Genomic DNA, 23,818 nt, shown 5'->3' with positions numbered 1-23,818 from the left:
TCTTTATTGTCTGCTACAACTTCTGATTAATGCTAAAGAATCATTTAAAAGAAAAAAGAGTTCTTTCTGACATGATGGCTTGGCGTAAGATGTTTCCTGGGGACTCCGTGAAGTCTGGGTTAATGATCCAAGACTTCACCCTTCATTATCAACTCTGTCTAACCCCTGGGAACTGCCCTGTACTTCAGACCTTTTAACTGACCGGTTAACAAGGGAAGAAGCTGCATAGGCCTTTCTAGTTAAAATAGTTCACTAATTTGTCTTGAAATTTGGTTTTCAAGGGGATATTTTGTGTGACACGCCATCTTGGGGGACTGGGTGTGGATGGGGAGAAAAGAGAGCAGCACTTCCCTGCTAGAATGTTGAAGTCTGCTGAGTCAGCAGAGGCTGGCCCTGGGGCAGGACTAGGATTGAAAGCAAGAATCAGGAAAGCTGAGGCCCTTCTCGCCCTGCTAGCTGGGCTCACTCCATGGTTCTAAGCATTTAGCTTCCTTTATTTCTTTCACTTTGATGTCTTGGCAGCTGCTGCCATTCCTATAAAACAGGTAGGATTTCCTAAACCTTTGTCCTTCACAAGGGAAACAGCCTAATTCTATAATCATCTTTGATAATTAATCCTTAAACTTAGAGGTCAGCGCAGGGTTCTGTGATACAGCTATTCTGTAATGCTGTAAATTCAAGTAAATTGGGGAAACTGAAAGTTGTAGCAGAAAGGTAATCGCAAAACCTTGGATAAAGTATAGTGTGAAACTATATTGACACCTATAAATGTTTTCATCTCTTGAGGTTTACTAGGTTCGAATACAGAGAGCTAGTGGCAGTTCGGAGTGGCAGACACATACTGTCACACAGGTCTCCCTAACACATGCTAGAGGCCAAGATGGTGACCCATGTTGGCCACCTTAGCTTAGTGGCTGGCCCCTCCCTCCATACACAGGATTTATTTCTATCCCAGGCCTGAGGCCCCGGGGACGTAGAGGGTCAGGGAAGGGGGACACTGCTTGGCATTTCTATATTTAGTATATGATTACACTAACTTCAGGCAAACTGGAAAAAAAAATTTGTTTTTAAAGTTCTTGAGTCACTTGCCATGTCTAATTGTTGCTCAGGGGAAACATTTTTCTAATCAAAATCATCTCACCTAGGGTACATAAAGCCCAGGGTGTAATCAGCACAAATCTGTTATTTTGGATGGACCAAAAAGCAGTGTAGAGACACACACACACACACGCACACGCACACACACACACACACACACACACAGTATTTTTTTCTTAATGAAACCCAGTCCCTGGCCTCACCCTCCATTCACTCCCATTTAAAAATAAAACTCCACCAAAAAATACTGCAGAACAAATTTAACATTGAAAACATTGCAGCTTGAAAAGAAAAGTTACCACAGGAAGTATGCATTACTTAAATTTAGATCAAAGTTAGAACGCGTTACTTTAAGGAAAAAACACTGATTCTTTTGCCTCCTGCTCTCCTTCACTATTCCCAAAACAGATTCATTGTATCTCCTTTTAACTGCTGGACCGCTTTGTTGAAGGTTTTTCTTTCATTTCCAGGGAATCTAAGTTTTTTATTTAATAAGGTAAACTCTTAGGGAGCCCGAGTTGTACACTCAACTGTCTTGTTATTTTGACTCAGAGAAGAGCCATTAACCAAGTTTGTGTTTAACCTACCACTAACTTATTAAGGGCAGGAAGTACTTCGATCGTGCTATTATACCTAAAATAGAGCTCTTTACTGGGCAGAGTATTTAAACAACATTTGTTTCTACGTCATTTCGTCACCAGCAGGAAGCAGTGACAGAAAAATTTCCAAAATGTTTACCGACTTTTTTTTTTAATGTTTACTTGTTTTTGAGAGACAGAAAGAATGAATGTGAGTGGGGGAGGGCCAGAGAATGAGGGAGACATAGAGTCCAAAGCAATCTCCAGCCTCCAGCCTGTCATCACAGAGCCCCATGTGGGGATTGAACTCACGAACCGCGAGATCATGACCTGAGCCAAAGTCTGATGTTTATTTAATCGAGCGAGCCACCCAGGAACCCCCCCAACTTTTCAGCTATGTACTTATTTGCCTAGTGGGGTGTGTTGATGTTCTCTCTGATGCTACTGGGCCGGTTATAATGAGGGTTCAGAATTATAAGGAATTTCTGAAAGGAATTTCTTCTTATCTGACACCACTAGGCAACCCATATTTTAAGCTGGTAATGTCCTGAAAATTTTCCTCCAAATGTGGCAGAATTGTATAACCGTTTTTTAACAATTTTACCATTTCTTAACAATTTTTTGTTAGGCAAATGTGGCAAAATTGCACTTCTTATTTAAATTTTTGAAAAGATGTTTTGTAACTTATCAAAATACTTGTTATTAAAATGCATGTGCTCTTTATATTTCCTTCAGAGAACAAGTTGATTTGACACATGAAAAATTCATAAAACCAGAAAAATGAAAAATTAAAGAAATCAAGTCCAATTTTCATTTTGTAGAACTTTTATAAAAATCTTTCTGACTCATTTTCTGCCTGAAATAGTTTAAACTAACTATTCAAATTGATGTGGCTAATTTGAGCATTCGAATAGATGCCTAAGCAAAACTTGGAAGTATCTCGGCGAAGCATTTTGAAGGAAGGCATTCCTCTTTCTGTTGTGAAGAAATCAGGCCTAACAAAGTAGACATGGACTAGAAGAACTTTTGATGAGAACTAAAGCTTAAAAAAGTTAGGGAAGAGGGGGAAATATTTGATCAGAAACTTATGTGGTCAGATCTATCCCTTCCACAACCTACGTGACTACAGAAGAAAATGCCATAGTTGTCAGATTTTATTGCCTAACAGCCAAAGGGGTTATAGTAGACATTCTGAATTTTGTCTCCTTGATGAAGAACATTTAAAGTACACTTAAGACAATTTAGATGAATGTTAGATGTGTACTCCAGAAATTAACAAGAAATAAACACAAGCACAACAATATTATCTCTAGTGGGGAAAACTGCATAATACATTCTTCTGATGTAAGCTGAATGAATTCAAAGTGTCTGTCCATAGTTACGGAGATCTAAAGAGCCAATTTCTTTTGAATATGAAACCAAGAAGTTCCTGAAAGGCTTTCTAAAGACAAAAAAGCATTTAGTCACTAGACTGACCCACAGTTGAATTTGGTCAGCTCTTAAAATGACAAAGATTAAAATTTGAAAATCAGTTTGAATACGTACTTTTTAAAAGTAAAAATCAACCGGGGCTCCTGGGTGGCTCAGTTGGTTAAGCATCCAACTTCGGCTCAGGTCATGATCTCGCAGTTCTGTGGGTTCGAGTCCCGCATCAGGCCCTGTGCTGACAGCTCAGAGTCTGGAGCCTGCTTCGGATTCTGTGTCTCCCTCTCTCTCTGCCCCTACCCGACTTGTGCTCTCTCTCAAAAATAAATATTTAAGAAAATAACAAATAAAAATCAACCAAGGAAAATCCTGAATTTTAAATTTTCTAATTATTTGAAATTTAAACATTAATAAATTGATCTAAACCATCCAAACATATTTTAACATTTTATATGTATAACATTAGATTTAGTTTCAACTCATTATGGTAGACACAAGAGTAGGTTACAAAGGAAGAATCATGAATCTTGTCATTACAACTCTATGAGGGGGGCTCCTGGGCGGCTCAGTTAGTCGTCAGACTCTCAGTCGTGTGGCTCGGGCCCCACATCTGGCTCTGTGCTGGGTGTGGAGCCTGCTTAAGATTCTTTCCCTCTCCCTTTGCCTGTCTCTCTCTCTCTCTCTCTCTCTCTCTCTCTCTCTCTCTCTCTCCCTGTCTCCCTGTGTCCCTCTCTCCCTCTCTCCCTCTCTTTCTCCCCCTCTTTCTTTAAAAAAAGAAAAAAGAAAAGAAAAAAAAGAACTCTTTGAAACGGGTGATAGTTATTTTTCTGTTTGATGTGGTTTAAAGTATAATTCCATTTGCATGAAAAGAGTAAAGGTCAAAAGGAAAGGTAGGAGTCTAGACACAGGCTGTTGTAAATCTACGTTGTAAAAACTTTCTTTTATACATACATACCTGGGATTGGGGGCAAATAGAAGATCATCCACTAAGGATAATATACTTTATTATTGTTTATCTGAACCGATTTGTGTTGGCTGTTTCTCATCCAAGACAATCTGTGAAGCTTTTTCGAGAAGTATCATATTATTTCAGTCCACCTCCTTTACTCCCTACCCTCTCCCCACACACACAATGAGCTTTAAAGGCCACTTAAAAAAAAAAAATACACAAGACAGAAGCATAGTAGGGAAACTTGGTTTCATAGGCCAGCAATAAACTTCAGTTTATTAGAACCTCTTTGTTATCTCTTTAGTTTAATGACACAGTTATAAAGATATTTATCACACATTTTTATGAAATATTTTTCTGAGTGGCTCAGTTGGTTAAGCATCTGACTCTTGATTTCGGCTCAGGTCATGATCTCATGGTGGGTTTGAGCCTGGGATTCTCTCTCTCTCCTTCTCTCTCTGCCCCTCCTGGGGACTCCCTCACCCTCTCAAAATAAATAAACTTTAACATATATATATTTTTGTGATAAATTAATGGAAATTTCATTGATCCTGGGCAGTTTTCTTAAATTCCAGGTTAGTATGGTTAAGGGAACTCATCTGATTGAGTGTCCGTTACTATATTCCAGGCACTATCCTTGAAGGGAAATAAATGTTCCTACTAATGTTTACTTATACCTTTTGTATTCAGCAAAAACACGACATAGATTTACAGTGGAGTCACTTTACATGTCATTTGATTTACATAAAATCGTCTGTTCTCATTCAGAAGAAGCGGTGGCCATGAAATGGTTAAGCCGCGTGAATAGTCTTGCCTACCGTTTTTCCCAATAAGTATGTAGCTACAGAGCGATCCTGAGGTGGCTGACGAGAGCTTTCTAGGTTTGGGCTCTCTTGTGACTCTCACTGTGGAAATGTAGCCACGTGGTTTTAAATGCGGCACAGCCCCTACTCTGTCATTTAGGACTCAGCTGAAGAAACACCAGTGTGCTTTCCCCTTGGAGGAAAAACTGGCCGTGTTGCCCGTGGAGAGGGAGGGGACGTGGTGATGCATTGGGGTGTCTTCCTGAGGAGTTTTAAGGGTCATCTTGTCTGTGTCTGTCTGTGCTTTAGGATGCTAACTTTGGAACCTAACCCGTACCTAAGATGTATCTTTCCCGTGTTTGATGCCTCCATCTTTTGTTAGAGATGCGTGGCCAATCTAACTAGAAAACGGTCCGTCATTGCTCCAGCCAACACACTGGGAGCTTCCTAGAAAGTGGATCTCCAAGGTGGTACTAAGCTAGTGGACGCTGAACAAGGAATCAAATAAAATGTCACTTCCTAACTTGAGAAATATGTCCAGTGAGACTTCCCATACAGATACTACGTATGCCATAAATTGCAAAAACCATAGCAAATCCAGCCTCTATGTGGGGAATAGGAGTTCTACATAGAATAAAACTGTGAGCCATTTGTTTCAAGTGTGCCTCGTATCAGATGTAAACAATTTCATTTGAATTGCCCGTGTCGACAAAGGGTTTAGTCATGGTGAAGGACTTGAAGTCCACCCAGGGACTTTGGGGAAATTGCCTAACTTCTGTGTTTCCACCTACACATCCAAGAAATCATTCTTACCACTTTTTCTTCATTAGAAACTGCTTCTAACATTTAACTTACCCACTTTCGTTTGTAGTTCACACAGCCCGACTTTAAATACTTGGCACGTAGATAGGTTCCACTTACAAGAACGTAAAATAAGTTGAGCTTTTTGGAAGAAGAGTAGTAGGTATGAGATAGTGGTAATATTTATCTTACTATTTTGATGTTGTAATGGAAATGAAATTATTTCGGTAAAAGGAAAACCCTAAGAAACGTTACTTCTGCCTTCCGTGAAGTCAGGTTTAATAGATGCTATGTTTGGGGACACCGTGTTTTATCCTGCTTCCCTACATGTTGTCACCTAGACTGGTGAGTGGCTGAGAAAGCCACTGTCCTTTGAAACTGAAAGTGCAAGCAAGGAGAAAAAACACCAGTCAAACTGAAAAGGCAACGCTTAACTATTCATGGTTTCTCTGAGCTTATTTCGTGTCTTACCCCTGCTCTGAAAAAAAGAAGTCCAAAAAGGAAGTGACCATTTACAAAATACTGATTTACTGTAAGTTTAGATCACATTTTATAGCAGTTTTTTGTTGTTGTGATTTCCTAGGCAGAGTTAACCACAAAACCTAGACCTGGACTGTAAGTTATAGCACACTCAGAGTTAATTAGAAATCTGCATACTCGTGATTAATTGAATTATCAGCATAAAATAAAGGGGAATTTATAAATTGCCAATGAAACACAGTGCTGGAAGGGAGCTTTCTAATTCAGTCACCTCCCTTTTTCTAGATGAGGAGGTTGAGGACTGAGAGATTAAGTTATTTGGCCTTCGTCAATTTAATTTTTTAAAAGATGATCGATGAACTTGTTAGGCCTGAGGGATGTGCGTGCATCAGCATGTTTTGTTTGGCCGTGGCCGTGCCGTATGCCAGTTAGGTCTGTAATTGCAGATGCGCCCGTGGTGCCCACTCTCTAGTAGGACTGGATAAACTCTCCTGTTTGTTAACTGCAGCCTGGCAGTGAGCTGGACAACCTGGAAGAGATTTTGGATGATTTGCAGAATAGTCAATTACCACAGCTTTTCCCAGACACGAGGCCCGGCGCCCCTGCTGGATCAGTTGACAAGCAAGCCATCATCAATGACCTCATGCAACTCACAGCTGAAAACAGTCCTGTTACACCTGTTGGAGCCCAGAAAACAGCATTGCGAATTTCACAGAGCAGTGAGTATGAGATATTGATGGTTATGCCAAGAAATTCCCATATAATCACCATTAGAAACAGTGATTATTAAAATCTGATACAAACAGCTTAGTCACTTCGATGTTTTTGTGGTCAAATAGCACCATCTACTGTCCTGGTTCTTCAAAACACTATTCAAAATGGATTCTAGTGAACATGGCTTTCCAGCATTCTCTTATGGTTAATTGAATCAACACGGAGGGAGGCTGACCTACATAGATAAAGTTCTTTAGATGATTGTCATATTTCCCTTTATTTTAGCTACTGCCTTCAGAAATGGAGCTTAAAATAGACTTTATATATGTCTAGATATGACTAGATACTGGAAATATAGAAAATTAGAGAGTTATGCTGACTTTTTAGGAGTGATATGCTATTAAAAATTCTTACTATTTAATCATCATACATGAATGGGCTATCTCTTAAGAATCATCCTATAAATATCACTTTAAATGGAACTTTACCATAAACGTTTTCTAAGTGCATTTTAAGTTGGCTAATTTGATACAAAGCTTGAAGACCGTAGACTATTTGATAAAATACATTTTATTTTAGATTTCTGTGAGTTTAAGATGAATTATTTCTTCACCATGATCACTTAATTTACAAACTCAGTAGTTACCTAAAGTCCAACAGTTTGAATGGGAAAAAATATCTTTCCCTTACAAAGAGATATAATTTATAGAAAGATAGATGACCTCTTCAGTGTTAACTTGGGGAACAGAATGGTTTTTCCCTCGTCAAGTACAATCGGATTCATTGTTCAGCATTTATTCCCAAACCAGAAATGGCAACCACCAACCAAATCACAAAATAATCTTTAATTAGTGGACCTTTTCTCAAGTGATTCTTGATTATTCCAAAAGGGGTAAAACAAAATCGTTTTTGCTTGTTATCTCTCAAACCTGTCTGTTTTGTGAGGAATGGGAAGTAGTTAGGGACCATGGGAGATCACAAAGTCAAAGAGTTGGGAAGGGAGTAAGAAGCATACTACAGAGTTTATGCTCATTAACCAGAGGCATTAATGAAGGGCAGCATGGGAACTCATGGTTTCTCCTCTATTTGTACCTCCTACTGGAAATCAGATTATTGGCTGGTAACTGAATAGCAAAACCTGAGGGAGTCATGATTAAGCATGTACATAATTTCCATTCCAAGCCCTAATTCTTCTAAATATTTTATTTCTGTTATTAATTGTTAAGAACTTATTTCTTTATTTTGAATGTTCTGTTTCATACTATGCTTATGTAATTCAGTGGAAATACTTGATATCATTTAATCAAGTAGTAATAGACTGTCATTTACAGTATCTGTATACTTGTAAAATTTAATAATGTTCTTATCAAACTATTGGTTGTGTGATTGTATAGTGCACACTGCACCGTGGGTTCTTGTTGGTCAACTGTAAGAATCGTTTCAAATCTAAACAGGTCCAGAATTTAAAGAAGCTGTATTTAGAAGATTAGACAGGGCCGTAAAGCTTTAATACTGACTTCAGGTAGCAGAGTTCACACTTACAAGATTTAACTTGCAATGTGAATAGATACTTGTAAGCTAGTTCTACTCCTAGGAAAGTCCAGTTAAGAAAATGATGTGTCCAAAGCACACGTGTCTAGGTTTGGGATTGTGTGCAGGACATGTTTATAGCTTCATAGCTGTGACAGAACAATACTCCTAAATTCGAATGACGTAACACAGGGACGAGACCATACGAGCGGTCTGCTCAGCAAATACGATTGAATGTTAGAAATTAGTATTGGGGAGGAAATATATGATAAAAGTAATAGACACGTTTTTTCTCTCTTTTTGCAAGACTGTTGAGAGTTAAGTTGGAGACTTGTTGACTAAATTATGAGTCCACGCTTTGGCACTACATATGGGTTTTTGTCTGTGAGTTTGTCTTTGATGTAGGCCTTTGGTCCTTGAGGTGCAGAGCTTTGATATTTTACAGACAGCATTTTCCCTACTGCTTCTGTTACTTTTTATTTTCCATTATCCTATATTAACCTTCAATTTTCATGTGTTTTCTCCTTAGCTTTTAATAACCCACGACCAGGGCAACTGGGCAGGTTATTGCCAAACCAGAACTTACCACTTGACATCACATTGCAAAGCCCAACTGGTGCTGGACCTTTCCCACCAATCAGAAACAATAGTCCCTACTCAGTGATACCTCAGCCAGGAATGATGGGTAATCAAGGGATGATAGGAAACCAAGGAAATTTAGGGAACAGTAGCACAGGTAAGGGCTCAAATGCACTGTTACTTTATTGGTGAGTTATTTAATTTCGTAATGATTCAGCCACATCAAACTAGTCGAATTTCTCAAATGGAATTTTTTATGTTAGAAAGTAATATTTGAACGTAAGAAAATTCTGCAAATTTTCACTGTGAGACTGGCATGTGAAGCATTGGAAAGCATTCCAGTAAGCTTACTGTTTTATTCTGTGATCATTACTTTCATTGGGTTTCTGATCACTAACCTATAGCCTAGGCTAATTTCTTCTATTCCAGTTTACAGTCCTAGACATCATAGAGGTACGCGTAAGATGATTTGATGAGTCGCTGGCATCTCATGTAATCTGCTGATAATCCCAAGCCTCCCTCTTAATTGATGACTTGTTTTTGAAGAATTTCAGAATGCAAGTTTAAAGTTCGGGCAACGTTTCATACCTATAAGTGATACTGTTTTTCAGAAAACTATTCATTAAAAATAAAGAAGTTTAAATGGTAGTGTGCCTGGCCCTTCGCACCTGATCCAGGGCTCCCTTTTCAAAGATACATGACTGCCTGTGCTCTGGTTTGGACCTTGACCTGCTGCAACTTAGCGTGTCTGCCAGGTTGCCCAAGCGCGTTTCCTAAGTGGTCACCGCTGTCCCAGCCGCTACCATGTTCCTAAACTCCCGTCTCCTTCAGGCTAGAAACCATCTTAGCAGCATTGACTGCCATCACCACCTTGTCCTGTACCCTGTACCTATTTACCACGGACACAGTAGCAGGACGCTGAGTGTTCCAGTGAACAACTGCTCACAATTTACAGCTTTTTTTCTTTGTCAAGATGAAGTGCTCAAGACCAAGGCATTGAAAGAAGTAGCTAGTATAAAAAGAATTTCTATTTGTGGGTGTTTCGTCCTTTGTTGTGGTGGTGGTTGTTTTTTTTTTTCTTTTAGCTTAGTCTGTCATCTCTGTATACACATCGCCATTTTAGACAGCTAATTGAAATTAGAGCTCAATTTTAAGGGGAAAAGCTGGATTTATTTATTTTCGGTTGTTGATGAGCAAGCGGTTCGTGGAGAAACGTGTGCTGGGCTATATTAAAATAGTTTATTCCTTCAACAACTATTATTGCTCCAGGCCCTGACTACTTCACTAATCTATATATTCACAGAAATGGTGCCATAGTAATTTTATATTTTAAGGCAAAGTATTGAGTTATATAAACAAAATATTTATGCAACATTCTATAACAGAAAAGGAGCCAATGACTTCTTAAAAATGCCTCCTTGTTAGCAGAACACAGGAAGATCTGAGTTCTTGCAGGAATCTGAAGAAGAAATTTAAGGACACACCTATTTTCAAATCGGGGCAGCCTGGCGATCTAGACTGTGAGGGTCCTATAGTGCCTCTGCTTCGTTTCCGAAAACAAAGAGACCGAAAGAGACTTTGACCCCAGTTATTATGATTGCATTAATATTGTTGACTTATAGGTGATTTTTCCTTCTGCTTTCTAGACTTCATATAATCTTGCTATATTATTTAGGTAATCGATTTTTGGAGAAATAAAATGCCTATTCTCCCATAGTACATTTGTGTACTTCAAATGTAATGTTCAAATGGTTTTTTAAATATATATTACTATAATATTGTTCTAAGCTTTTCAGTCTATTTAATTACCCTTTATTCTTAATCATCCTAATGTAGCACATTCCCATTTCACCAGTGAGAAACCACCCATAATACATGTTTTCTCCATTTCTTAAATATACCCTCTTTTTAGTTATCACAATGAAAGTAAATGAAAGCAAGCCATCTATTTGAAAGCAGAACTTCTATATATCGGTCGTTCAGCATTTCAAAACGAAGGGTTCTCACTTGGAGTTTATCCCCTTTAGAATATCAAGTCTTAGCAAATATTTGGCCATTGTCCACATCCCAGGGGCAGGCCAGAGAGAGCAAACACTTGAGCCTACGTGGAATATTGTGCTCTTCTTGTTGTGTGTGGCCCAAATAACTGTTAATATCTCTGGTGTAAAGGGATCTTTACCAATGTGCCCTAACCCCTTCTAGATCTATATAATCAGGAATGTGGTGGTCCAGGTATACTGAAGTCCCCCATAAGTAGGAGTTCCCTTGCCTTGGTTGTAAAAAACCGTGGTAGGAAGATCGTGTAATTTCTCAATGGTTTAGAAGCTACCTTGGTCAATTTTGAAGCGTAACAAATCAGAGTACCCTGGAAGGGATTTGAGGATTTAAAAATCTGACGTTGGCTTCACGGGATATTCTGTGATTTGGATTTATAATAAGAGTATTGACTATGAGTTTAAACCTTGTTTCTCTTAGCCTCACCTCCCTTTTGGAAAGTAAAGCACTGACGTGTAGATCAGCTAATGTGATTCACTTCCTGAGGAAGGAAGTTGGGGTTCTCCACACGCCACAGCACCTGTTTCTAAGTACATATGGGAACAATTTTAACAGCTTTTCCGAACTATAGAGAGTGGCAAGTCCGTGCTCTGAAAAACTGTAGAAACTGCCAATTCTTGCTGCTTAGCCGAGGGTCCACGTCTGTCCCAATGAAGGCATTAACTATTGGGCTGTGTAGACAGAGTGATGGTCTTACACAGAGTAAGATCGTCTAGTGCTCATACATGCTGACTGTGGTTTCAGTTACTCCATCTCTCAGTTTCCTTTGGCTTGCCTGCAGGAATGATTGGTAGTAATGCTTCCCGGCCCACTATGCCATCTGGGGAGTGGGCCCCACAGAGTTCTGCTGTGAGAGTCACCTGTGCTGCTACCACCGGTGCCCTGAACCGGCCAATCCAAGGAGGTATGATTCGGAACCCAACAGCCAGCATCCCCATGAGACCCAACAGCCAACCTGGCCAAAGACAGATGCTTCAGTCTCAGGTCATGAATATAGGTAAGGTAGTTCTAGTGCTCTGTACTTTTCATTTCTGTGCTTTCTTAGAAGAGACGAACCGCTCCAAAAGTTCTTTGCAGACATGCTCCTCATTTGCAGGTGATTCCCCCCATGTCAAGCTGTCGTAAGTGGGATTTTGCTAGGACTCTGTATAGAATCCTAGAGTCTCAAAGGTTTCCCAGTTACATCAGAGAAGTAACTACCTCTGTGGTGCTTTATTTGTATTAAATTCTCTAATTTCAACTTTCGTGGGGAGTGAATCAGAGTGCCACACTGCCAGTGTTACATACATGATGGTCGTAAGGAGCATCTCAGCGTTACAGCAGTGGTTCCTGACTCTGGGTGATCATCAGAATGCTCGCAGGACATTAAGATGCAGATTCTTAGGACACCATCCTAGACTATTAACCCAGACTTTCCAGGGTCCTCACTGAAGGTACGAGGTCTTCTAGGACATCTCACAAAACGTGAGGATCACTAAAATTCTCTTCGGATACAGTTCTCATGTTATTAAAATTAATAGTCTAATACATTATATGACACCATTTATATGAAATGCCAAGAATAGACAAATCTGTAGGGAAAGAAAGTAGGTAAGTGGTTGCCTAGAACTGGGGGTCTGGGGGAACTGGGGAGTGACTCCTAATGGTCGCGGGTTTGTTTTAGGAGAATGAAAATGTTCTAAACCTGATTGTCGTAATGGTTGTACAACTCTGCAGATATACTGAAACCCACTAAATCATATACTTTAAACGGGTGAATTGTATGGCATGTGAATTAGGTCTCAGTAAAGCTGTTACCTGAAAAAAAAATAATGGTCTGTACAACTCATACTTGAGATTATTTTCTTAATCATTGACATATTAAGCTTCTTCTAAATCTTGCACATTAGCATAATTCGGATAAGTTCATGTTTATGTACTTTTTCATATACTTAGAATATTGCACAATGAGTAAGAGCTAAATCATTAACGGAAAGGTACCAGGATTGTTTTGACAAGACAACACAGAATTCTCATCCTACCTCTGGCATCCGCTTTCTTACCCGGTTATGTAATTGCTCAGCACATATTGGCTTATTGTTTCTGAGAGGTGACATTCAGATAGCCTTTCTACAGAGAATGTACTTCAAATTGATGAGTGGTTTCCAAACATAAATTCATATAATTTATGAAAGGCTTTTATAGAAAAATGCTGAAAATGACCAGATTTTCATGCAGAATTCAGCTGGGAAGTTTTTAATGTATTGATTCATTCGTTTAAATATCATAATTAAGGGGCACCTGGCTGGCTTAGTTACTAGAGCATGTGACTCTTAGGGTCACAAGCGCCATGTTGGGTATAGAGATTACTTGAAAAGTTAAACACACACACACACACACACACACACGATAATTAATAAATCCCTCATATCCAGAAATTTAATTTTTTCTCCATGTTTCTTTATTGAAGGGCACCTCACCTGGCCTTTGAGCTTTATTGTGTAACTGAATTTCTTTGATTTTTAATAAATTCAGAAAGCCATGAACTCCACGGAAAGTTGTCTCTTGTAATGGAAGACTGGTCTACACATGACAACAATAAAATCATTAAAAATCTCATGTCATCCGTTAGCTTTAAACCTCTAAAAAGAACTAAGAAAGGGCACATCTGACCTGCCTGAGCCTTCTTTCTGTTCTACCCCCTCTCTTCTAGAAGAGCTAACTGAATTACAATGAATGAAAGTTCAAGAACAAGTGATCTAGCACTTCTTGAAAGTATGATCCAGGACCCCAAGCCTTTCAGGAGGTCCACAAGACTAAACTGTTCCCATAATAATGCTGAGATCCTACCGGCCCTCTTCATTCTCCCCTCTCTCATAGTTACATGCTGTGTGGTGGAATGTGGGAGCACATAGGACGCTCTGACTCTCCTCTGTCAATCTGGACATTAAAGTCGTCCTCACGATGTAAAACAAGGGGCGCCTTGGTGGCTCAGTCAGTTAAGCGTCCAACTTCAGCTCAGGTCATGATCTCACAGTTTGTGACTTCGAGCCCCTTGTCAGGCTCTGTACTGACAGCTCAGAGCCTTGGAGCCTGCTTCGGATTCTGTGTTTCCCTCTCTCTCTGCCCTTCCCCCACTCATGCGTGCTCGCTCGCTCACTCTCTCTCTCTCTCTCTCTCTCTCAAAAATAAAATCAAAAATAAAAAAATTTTAATGTTAACAATACCAGTAAAAGGGTTTTTTTCATTTTTCATTAAAAGATCTGGTTTACAGGGCACCTGGGTGGCTCAGTTGGTTAAGTGTCCAACTCATGATCTCAGCTCAGGTCTTGATCTCACAGTCATTGAGTTCAGGCCCTGGGCTGGGCTCCACACTGGGTGTGAAGCCTATTTAAAAAAGAAAAAAGGGCGCCTGGGTGGCGCAGTCGGTTAAGCGTCCGACTTCAGCCAGGTCACGATCTCGCGGTCCGTGAGTTCGAGCCCCGCGTCAGGCTCTGGGCTGATGGCTCGGAGCCTGGAGCCTGTTTCCGATTCTGTGTCTCCCTCCCTCTCTGCCCCTCCCCCGTTCATGCTCTGTCTCTCTTTGTCCCAAAAATAAATTAAAAAATAAAAAAGAAGAAAAAAACCTCTTGTTTATATTAACATATAGTGGATTTATTATAATGATTTTTAAATGAAGGAATAATTGTTTTTTCTACTTTCCAGTGTTAATTTCCCATACAGTGTCAATCAGATATAACCCACATAAACTAAAGCTTGCTTCTTGAAGAATATAAAAGGTTCTCTTTGCAAGAGTTTAGAACTGCCACTCTATATGTTCCCTAAAGTGAGTGAAAAGCCTTGAAGTTTATTGCCTTTGTTAAATTTGGTCTTACTATTTTCACCTAAATATTATTACATCTGTCTTTTTTTTTTTTTAGGTTTACTTATTTATTTATTTATTTAAGTAATCCCTGCACCCAACTTGGGACTCAAACTCATGACCTTGAGATCAAGAGTCACATGCTCTTTCAACTGAGCCAGCCAGGCACCCACATCTGTCTGTTTCATTTTCCATAAACCAGATATTTCTCTATATATTACATAGCAGAAATAGGCACTTTCTTGATTACAGGTTATAAAGTTTTTTGATTTTTGTCTTCTCTCTTTAGGGCCATCTGAATTAGAGATGAATATGGGGGGACCGCAGTATAGCCAACAACAAGCTCCCCCAAATCAGACTGCCCCATGGCCTGAAAGCATCCTGCCTATAGACCAGGCATCTTTCGCCAGCCAAAACAGGTGAGTCCTGAGTACCCAGGAGCTCCAAGAGACCAGTGGTTCATGAGTTCTGGAAGTTATTTTATTTTTAAATGTCTATTTATTTTGAGAGAGCAGGCACATCTGCACTCACATGAGCGGGGGAAGGGCAGAGAGAGGAGGGAGAGAATCCTAAGCAGGCTCTGTGCTGTCAGCACAGCCCGACTCAGGGCTCGATCCCACCGGCCATGAGATCATGACCTGAGCGAAATCAAGAGTTGGGCACTTACCTGACTGAACCACCCAGGCACCCCGGTAACTTATTTTAGACCTCTGCCAGAAATTAATCTTTTCCTTCTAAATAGTTGGTCCTGACCAGTTTTCACATATTCAGACTATAATCGTCAGTTGTTGGACAGGACGTGAGGGGGTAGGGGAGGGAGAAATCCAGAAATCAGTTACTTCTAGGGCATACCTTTAAAAAGTTGTAATTTAGTTGGAAAATAAAAGATGTACATTAATAACTATAAGGTAGTATGTACTGTACTATAAATGGTATAAGAGAAATCAAACAAATTACAAGAGATCATCCAACTGGGGTGACTGGGGAAGGCTTCAGAGTCCTGAAGGAAAGGTGTAATTCAGGAGGTAGAGATGGCAGGAAGCCAGTCCAGTGGGTAAAAGCAGCATAATCAGGGCCTGGGTGTAACAGAAACAACATGGTATGTTTAGGGTAACGGGGAATAGTCTAGTTTTCTGTTACATACATATTACCACTTAAAAAATATACAGTAAAGGCAGTATGGGAAGATTTGGCAGGAAGAGTAGATTAGTAATTGAATAGATTTATAGAAGGTTTTAAATACCTAAGAAACAAAAACATGAACATTTGGGAAGGGGGGGTTGGAAGAGATAAGGAAACAAACCATAACAGACGGTTAGTGATAGAGAATAAACTGACAGTTGCTGGAGAGGAGGTGGGTGGAGAGATGGGTTAAATGGGTGATGGACATTAAGGAGGGCACTTGTTGGGCTGAGCATTGGGTGTTACATGCATAAGTGATGAAACACGGAATTCTCCTGAAACCAATACTACACTATATGTTAACTGACATTTAAATTTAAATACAAATTGGAAAGAAAGAAAAAAGAAAAAGAACGTCTTAAATACCACGCTCTGAAGAATTCAGACTTTTTCATTGAGCCATTAAAAAAGGTTTTTGGAAAAGGAAATGGTATGTGATCTTGTTTTAAGTTTTTTTTGCCTCTGATTATGTCAAATTTTGTTTCTTTGTAGGTGATCTTTTCTCTTGTTGCTTTTGAAATATCCTTTGTATTTACTGTGTGTGTTGCACTTTCACTACAGTGTGTCCGGGTGTGGATTTATTTATACTGCTTGGTATTTGGCATGTTTTACTTGTTTTTACCCCGTAGATTCATGTTTTTCATGTTATTATCTCTTGTACTGTCCCTTTCCATTTTCTTTATTCTTTCCTTCTGAGATTCTGGTTAGACATATTACACTTTCTCTTTCTGCGCTGGATTTTTTTTTTAATTCTACCCTCCATTTTTTTAATATATATACATATTTATTTTTGAGAGAAAGAAAGAGACAGAGTGTGAGCAGGGGAAGGCCAGAGAGAGAGGGAGACAGAATCCGAAGCAGGCCCCAGGCTCTGAGCTGTCAGCACAGAGCCCGGTGCGGGGCCCGAACTCACAAACTCAGCAAGATCATGACCTGAGCTAAAGTTGGACGCTTAGCTAACTGAGCCACCCAGGTGCCCCCTACCCTCCATAGTTCTTAATCCATGTATTTTCTATCTCCTTGTCTCTCAGTACATCAGGATAATTAATTTATTATCCAGTTCATTAATTCCTTCTTCATCTATGTGTAATCCAGTTACATGTTTTATTTCTAAAAGTTTTATTTGCCAGGTCTACTTTTCAGTCTCATTATTTGCTTATTTTCGTGATTCCATCTTTATATCTTTAAGCATTACATTCATCGTTATTTTCTGAATTTCTTTATCTGATAATTCTGATAACTAGGTTTCATAGAGGTCTAACTCCAGTATTGACTCTCCCTCATGATGGCCTGTTTCCCTGAGTATTTTGGTAATCTTGCATTGGGAGTTCTTAAGTTGATCTTGGTTGGTGAAACATCTGGAGTCGAAATTGACTTCTCTTAAAAAACTTCTCTTAAAAAAGCAAATTTGCAGTGCTCTCTGCCAGAGGTGGGGGGTCCATTCCGCGTTCCCTCAGTTCAGTCCAGCAGCCTCAAGTTAGTGCTTTTATTTTGCTTTGGCCCAGAGCCCCAGCTCTTGTAACTGCTCTGTGGATAAAAACACACCTATCACCAGTAGCTTGGGATGCTCAAGGTTTAGCTCATAGGTGGTTTTTGTTTTGTGTTTGCCTCTTTGAGAGTTCCGTTATTCCCTGCAAAACCAAGGTCACAGTTATGTCGTCTGCATAATCTCGTTTTTAGCAGTGCACTAACTGCAAGCAGACTTGAGGCCTAAGTGATGGTCCTGCTTGGCTGGTTGGGTGAACAAAGCAGCTCCCCAGGCAGAGAGATGGGAGCCTAAGCCAGAAGGCGGTGTGGGAACTGAAAGGGTGTGCGCGGTGTTTTCCAGAAAGTAAACTTGTTGGAAAACAAGCTGTAGCAATTCGCCCTTGAGGCCCACATGTAAAGAGCTGGGGTTGAAGGCTCCATGAGGACCCTACTGCAGACCGAGTGTTTTGTCCTGGTTTATTGTCCTAGATTATTCTGGTTTAAAGTTATGTAATATTCTTATCTAATTCACAGATAATGAAAGTCAGCAAGGTTTTTGAAATTTCATAAGAGTTGAGTACATTTTCAGAGTTTCTTATTTGTTTTTTTAAAACTACAGGTTTCAGAGTGAGTCCTACTGAGATGTAACGCTTTTATCATAGTGGGCCTTGCACAGCTCAGAGGCGTGGTATGATACCTGTCTGTTTCCCTTCCCTTATCTTAAAGGAGAGTAAAGGATTCAGAAGATTCAGTGAAGTTTAAAAACAAAAAAAAACCCCGAAGTATCAGAAGATGAGTAAGATCCCAGCAATAAGACATCTGAGAAAAAGTCGAGGGCTAGTTATTTCACTGAAACAAAAGACCAGGGAAAGTGCTTACTAACCGTCTCGAGGACATAAAGGAGGAGGCTCGCTTACCAGCTGTATTCCTTTCATCATGGGAAGAAACTAGTATTTTTTTAAGCCTGAGGTGCCTCTGAATCACGTCTGGGGTCTCCTTAACAGGCGGGTCTGGGTGGGGCCCAGGGCTCTGCATTTTGAAAGAGACCCAGAAGATGCCTGCATCTCTGGCCCTCCCCCTGCACTCTGAGCAGAAATGAGGCAGGAGAAGGATGACAGCAAGAACCGCGTGCAGTCACTGTGGCTCTCACCGGACCAGCCACCAAGGCAGCGTGCAGCTTCCATCACCGGGTCTGTTGGGAGTAGAGCATCGCACAAATAGCCACTGTAGTAATAACTTGGAAGCAGTACTTTTTCGGGGTCCTTCCAGTTCTTTGAGTCTAATTTGATGGAGTCTGTGAGTGTTAAGCTGTTTCTGAATATGTTTATCTGATACGTTAAAGAGCCACCCATTTCCATGGAAACTTGCACATGATAGAAATGTAGTACGGTAGTTAAATGCGGCATCTGATAGTTGTTTTGGGGTGAAATGTCAAAGATTAGTTTCTAGAGAATATGAGGCGCAAAGTTAGGATTTTCCCTGTTGCCCAAACAGATGAACATTCTGTTAAAACAAAAATGGAAGAATTCCGGAGTTTGTACGGAGCCCAGTCACCATGTAAGCATGTTCGGTTTGCTGTGCAGGTTTCTGGGTCTGGGCACCACCCCTGTATTGCCGTTGCTCTGGTTACGCTGTGTCAGTTTTCTTTGTATGAGAGCTGTGTGGACAAAATAGAATGTGTTCATCACTTCTAAAGTCATTTCAGCTTTTCCAGCCACTTACCCCCCATCTTTTAAATAATTCAGTTTGGAAGAAATTTATGGCCAACTTTATGGTAATCTTATTGTCATGGAAATTCAGAAGTGATGGATAACAAAGGTTTTGACTATGTCTCTCTTTTGAAAAGAAAAACAGTGCTTTATCATCCCCCCCCCTTTTTTTTTAACTCCCCTAAGTATCATCAACATTTTATAGTTTTACTGCCTACTTAGGGGTAAGTTTTTAATGTTTTATGAACCCAGCATTAGTTTAAGTACACATTTCCAGAAGACTATAGGTTAGCCCTTAAATCTCAAACATAATTCTCTTATTTATTTATAGTTGAACTTGCATTTTCTGTAGTTCCATTGTGTTTTATTTTCCTCGATGTCATATGTAAAAAAGATGTTTAAAATATAGCCAGGGCTCCCTGGGTGGCTCAGTCAGTTGAACATCCAACTCCTGATTTCGGCTTAGGTCATGATCTCACAGTTTGTGGGATCGAGTGACAGCTCTGTGCTGTCAGTGCAGATATATTGACATACTTATCAAATATGCTTTGATATATTTATCAAAATAACTAAAATAAAATAGCCCCAAACTTATAAAGGATTTTTTGAAGATTTCTGTTGGATTTATAAAAGTGGCTTTCTCTTCAAATACAGTAGCTGCCCTCCATGAAAAACTTGCTTTCACATTAAGTTCAAAATCTGAGTTAATTTGGTTTTCTTTTGTTTGAAATGCATCTAAATAAAGTTTCTTTTGTTGTCTATTTCTTATCATGTAGTAGCTGCTACTTTTCTGCAGAATTTTGAAAATAACGTGAAAAGTGATGATAATGGTCATGGTTTCTCAAACAAGAGCTCAGAATTGACCTTATTCCCCTTTAAAAAAAAAAAATGTTTATTCTGAGAGAGAGATTGTGTGTGCATGCATGGGCGGAGGAGGGGCAGAGAGGGAGGGAGAGAGAGAATCCCAAGCAGGCTCTGTGCTATCAGCATGAGCCCAGTACCAGGCTGAATCCCAGGATCTAAGCCAAAATCAAGAGTTGGACGCTCAACCTACTGAGCCACCCAGGCGCCCTTATTCCCCATTTTGTCTCCATCCTTACTGTTTTTTGGTAGTTCATAAAGTGTACATTTCAAGAAATGAGGTTTCTTTTGATGATAGCTTTATCTTCTGCTAGTTTGTTACTTAATCATTTCGCATCAGCCCATGGCCTGCGTGTGTTCTTTCCTTTATTCCTCTGAATTTCGTCCTTGTCTAGATTGTGACTCTATTTGTAATTGCCCAAAATGCAGGAGAATAAGTTCTTCATTGTGTTGGTGGACATTTATAAAGTTGGGATTGGAAGTCTGGATTGGTATTTTTTCCATAAGCCAATCATATTATTACATCTCTAAGGGAAGTGATATAACTCATGGTATACCCAAATTTATCATATCAACCACAATGCAATGTATCTTTCTGATTATAAGATACGATATCCTGGCTAGATCAGGAGCCCTTTATTTTCATCAACTGGAAACTTACTGAGCCTATGCAGTTTCAAGAACTGGGCCAACAAAGAGACTTAAGATCTCCTCACTTGGTACAGTCTAAAGTTGATATTTTAACATCAATACCAGTATCGATTTTAAGTGAAAAGAAAGGACGAAGCATGGAATGACAAGTGTTGGCCTTATAGCGGCATAGATGGCATCTTTTGGAAAAGGATCAATTGCCCAGGGTGGCTGGGGCTCACGGGGAAATTGTGGACATTGAGTTTGTAGAGACTAGGCTTTACCAAAGTGTGTGCGTCCTTAAATTCCACCACCACCACCTGTCCAGGGACTTAGACATTTTCCTGGAGAGCTAAAATAAGAATTTTTGAGTCATCCCAGCAAAATTTGTTTTGGAAAAGGAACCTAACAGCATTGTCTGAGGAGAACAGGAGAGAGGCTATAAGCAGGGAATTATTTTGAGAGTCCTCAGCCTGAGCTGACAAGGAAGAGCCCTGACCAAAGTAGGAAAGCTGGAGGTACTGTTGGACGTTTCAGTCTGTGTTATGTATTGCTTTGAGGTTTGTTTTTTTTTTTTAATTAAGAAAAGCATGTAACAAAAATGGGTTCTTTTATTATGTTGGAAATTGTTTTTTTAATTTAAGCTTTGGATGTATCTTTCCTACGGTGGAGTTGTCTTGCAGAGGGTGACCGTTCCTCCCTTTCCTTTTGACGCTGGGTTTCAGTCCAATGCAAGACTGGGGGGTGTGGGTTCAGGCGGAACCCGGCAGCCTTCCTAGATTTAAGAGAGTAGATTTCACCTTAGCCTGTCAGCAGTGGGGATCTAGAGGGGTCTGGGTGGGGAGGTCGTGTTTGGTGTGGGAATGAAGCTTCTGAAGAAACAGAAGTTGAAATTAGGGAATAAGGCAGACCAAGAAAATACTTTAATGCATTTAACTAGCTACCATCTTTGGGGAATGAGGTCCCAGGTATAAGTGATTTGGTAAACACACAACATCCACTCTTGGCTGACTCGACCTCTTTTCATGAAACTTACCACATCCAAATGTTGGTCACTCCTCTGCAGAATTTCCTCCTCTCTTTGCTTCTGTGATAATGCGGTTCTATTGTTTTTCTCCTCCTTGTTGCTGCTTTTCTACACTGCACCTTCCTCCCACTCCTTAAGTGTAGGAGCAGCAGACTGATCTGATCGCATTTGTGTTTAAAAACTTAAATTCCGGGAGAGCATGGATGCCAGAGAAGCAGGAAGGGCAGTAGGGAGACTTTTCCAGGAAACGATGTCTTACTGAGGAGCAAGGCAATGATGAGAAGAGGCAGGTTAGAAAAGGCCCCCCAAAAACCAGAGCACGAGTCTCAGAGCGTTAGCTACCTTTAGCAAGGCAGGACCATTTGAGTGGAACCGGGTGGCCGCACAGCGCACGCGCTCGGCCTGTGGTGGTAGCCCGCGGCAAGGGAGGCTCGGGGATGCAGTCTTAGAGCCAGGAAGGGCAGGTGAGCAGTGTCATGAAGGGCGCATTCAATTAGGTGATTTCCATTACAAGTTACTGGGGATAAATGGAGAGTATAAATTGTTCTTTAATGCACTGATTATAAATGTTGGAAATCAATTGTTGGCTTTCATAGTCAGCATTTCAGGATCCTAGGCCAAAGTGGCATGCCAAGCTGTCTTTAGAAAACATGGCATATTAAATTGGGTTAGATAAATAACTTCATCCCTTGATGGATCTATTCACACTTGCTTAAGAATGAACTTACTTACTTGTAAACTTTTCTTTTCTCCAAAACATCATATGGTAACTCTAAGAGTACTAATTAGACCATTTTGGCAAAATACAAGTATCATTTTCCCTTTCGATACTGAAGTAACTCAGAAACTTTTCAAACCCCCACCACGAACAACTTGTCATTTAATTTAAATTTTAGTTTTATGTACCATGAGTTTGGAGTTTAGTGTTACAACTATATCACCTATGACCTTTTATAATAATGTATAATGTGCACATTCATGATCTACTTTTGTTGACTCAGAAAGGCCAAGAGCCGCACTTCCTGGGGGCCTTAATGAATATGTTTGCAAGGCCTGCTTATGCATGACTAAGAAGTTTCCTATTAGGCCGACCAGAGTTAGTCTAGCGACAGCTGAATTCAAAAAACTTAATGCAGCTTTTCTTCTTATAGGTCTCTGGTCTCTCCCAGGTGAGTCATCACAGCCACTTATGAAATAAGACTGTTTAAATGAAATTTGTCTTTCCTACCAAAGTTCAGAAAAATCCTTTGATTACTTCAGGGCAAAGTGAATACATACATATGCTTGAGAAATCCGTGTAGATTTGTGGAAATGCAACGATCAGGAGGGCCCTGGCAGCACGCGCGTCTGTGTAGGAATCACGGCTTGGCAGTGTCTGCTTGTGCGATCTCCCTGACATGTGGGTTAACCCCTCTGAGCCTCAGCTTTGCCAGCTTTAAAGTGGGGGCAGGCAAAACGAAAACCATACACTAGATGCCTCGATTGGCACTGAGTAGAGTGTGTCTGTCACTGTGACTTGTCATTTTGTTCTGTTCTGGCTGGTAGAGCGTTGTATTACACAGACCCGGAAGTCAGTGGTTGATTTTGGTCACCTTTCGTCCCTAAGGGAAGAAAGCGTTCTCTGACCAGCTGGCTTTTCCAGGGGCCCACGGTGAAGTTTGTGTCTTCACAGGCAGCCATTCGGCAGCTCTCCGGACGACCTGCTGTGCCCACATCCTGCAGCAGAGTCGCCCAGTGATGAAGGCGCTCTCCTGGACCAGCTCTATTTAGCCTTGCGGAATTTCGATGGCCTGGAGGAGATTGACCGAGCCCTCGGAATACCCGAACTGGTCAGCCAGGTGCGCACGGGCTGGGGGTGGGGGCGTGGGGAGGGGGTTGCTGAGCTCTCTCAAGGGCACGGACTCGTCCGTTTTCTTTGGTTCACAGATGCTCTGCGGTCTGCTTCTTAGGGCACTTCTTTACCTCCTAACAAGCTGGCTCTGTTTTCTTTCTTGCCCTCCTTGTTACCCCCACGTAAACGTTTGCCCAAGGATGGAGAACACTGAAAATGAGCTTTCATTAAATTTAGGCTATTGAGCTGAAAGGCAGA

At 40.4% G+C, this 23,818-nt stretch overlaps 1 protein-coding gene across 9 annotated transcripts in view; it reads left to right on the top strand.

Annotated features, from left to right (window-relative positions):
* Positions 1 to 23,818, top strand: part of NCOA2 (nuclear receptor coactivator 2) — a 288,968-nt gene that overhangs the window by 244,690 nt on the left and 20,460 nt on the right. For 8 of the 9 annotated variants that reach the window (XM_042973476.1, XM_042973483.1, XM_042973475.1 and 5 more), the window contains 5 exons: positions 6,643 to 6,853; positions 8,908 to 9,114; positions 11,794 to 12,009; positions 15,143 to 15,272; positions 23,402 to 23,567. In XM_042973476.1, coding sequence (XP_042829410.1) covers positions 6,643 to 6,853; positions 8,908 to 9,114; positions 11,794 to 12,009; positions 15,143 to 15,272; positions 23,402 to 23,567 — 930 coding nt within the window. The remainder of the gene's footprint in view (positions 1 to 6,642; positions 6,854 to 8,907; positions 9,115 to 11,793; positions 12,010 to 15,142; positions 15,273 to 23,401; positions 23,568 to 23,818) is intronic. The other variant, XM_042973482.1, reaches the window with a different exon arrangement.

This window comes from Panthera tigris, chromosome F2 (assembly GCF_018350195.1).
Source record: "Panthera tigris isolate Pti1 chromosome F2, P.tigris_Pti1_mat1.1, whole genome shotgun sequence".
In the NCBI taxonomy this organism is placed as follows: domain Eukaryota; kingdom Metazoa; phylum Chordata; class Mammalia; order Carnivora; family Felidae; genus Panthera; species Panthera tigris.
The sequence above is the reverse complement of the archived record's forward strand: the minus strand, read 5'-3'. Positions and strand labels throughout refer to the sequence as shown.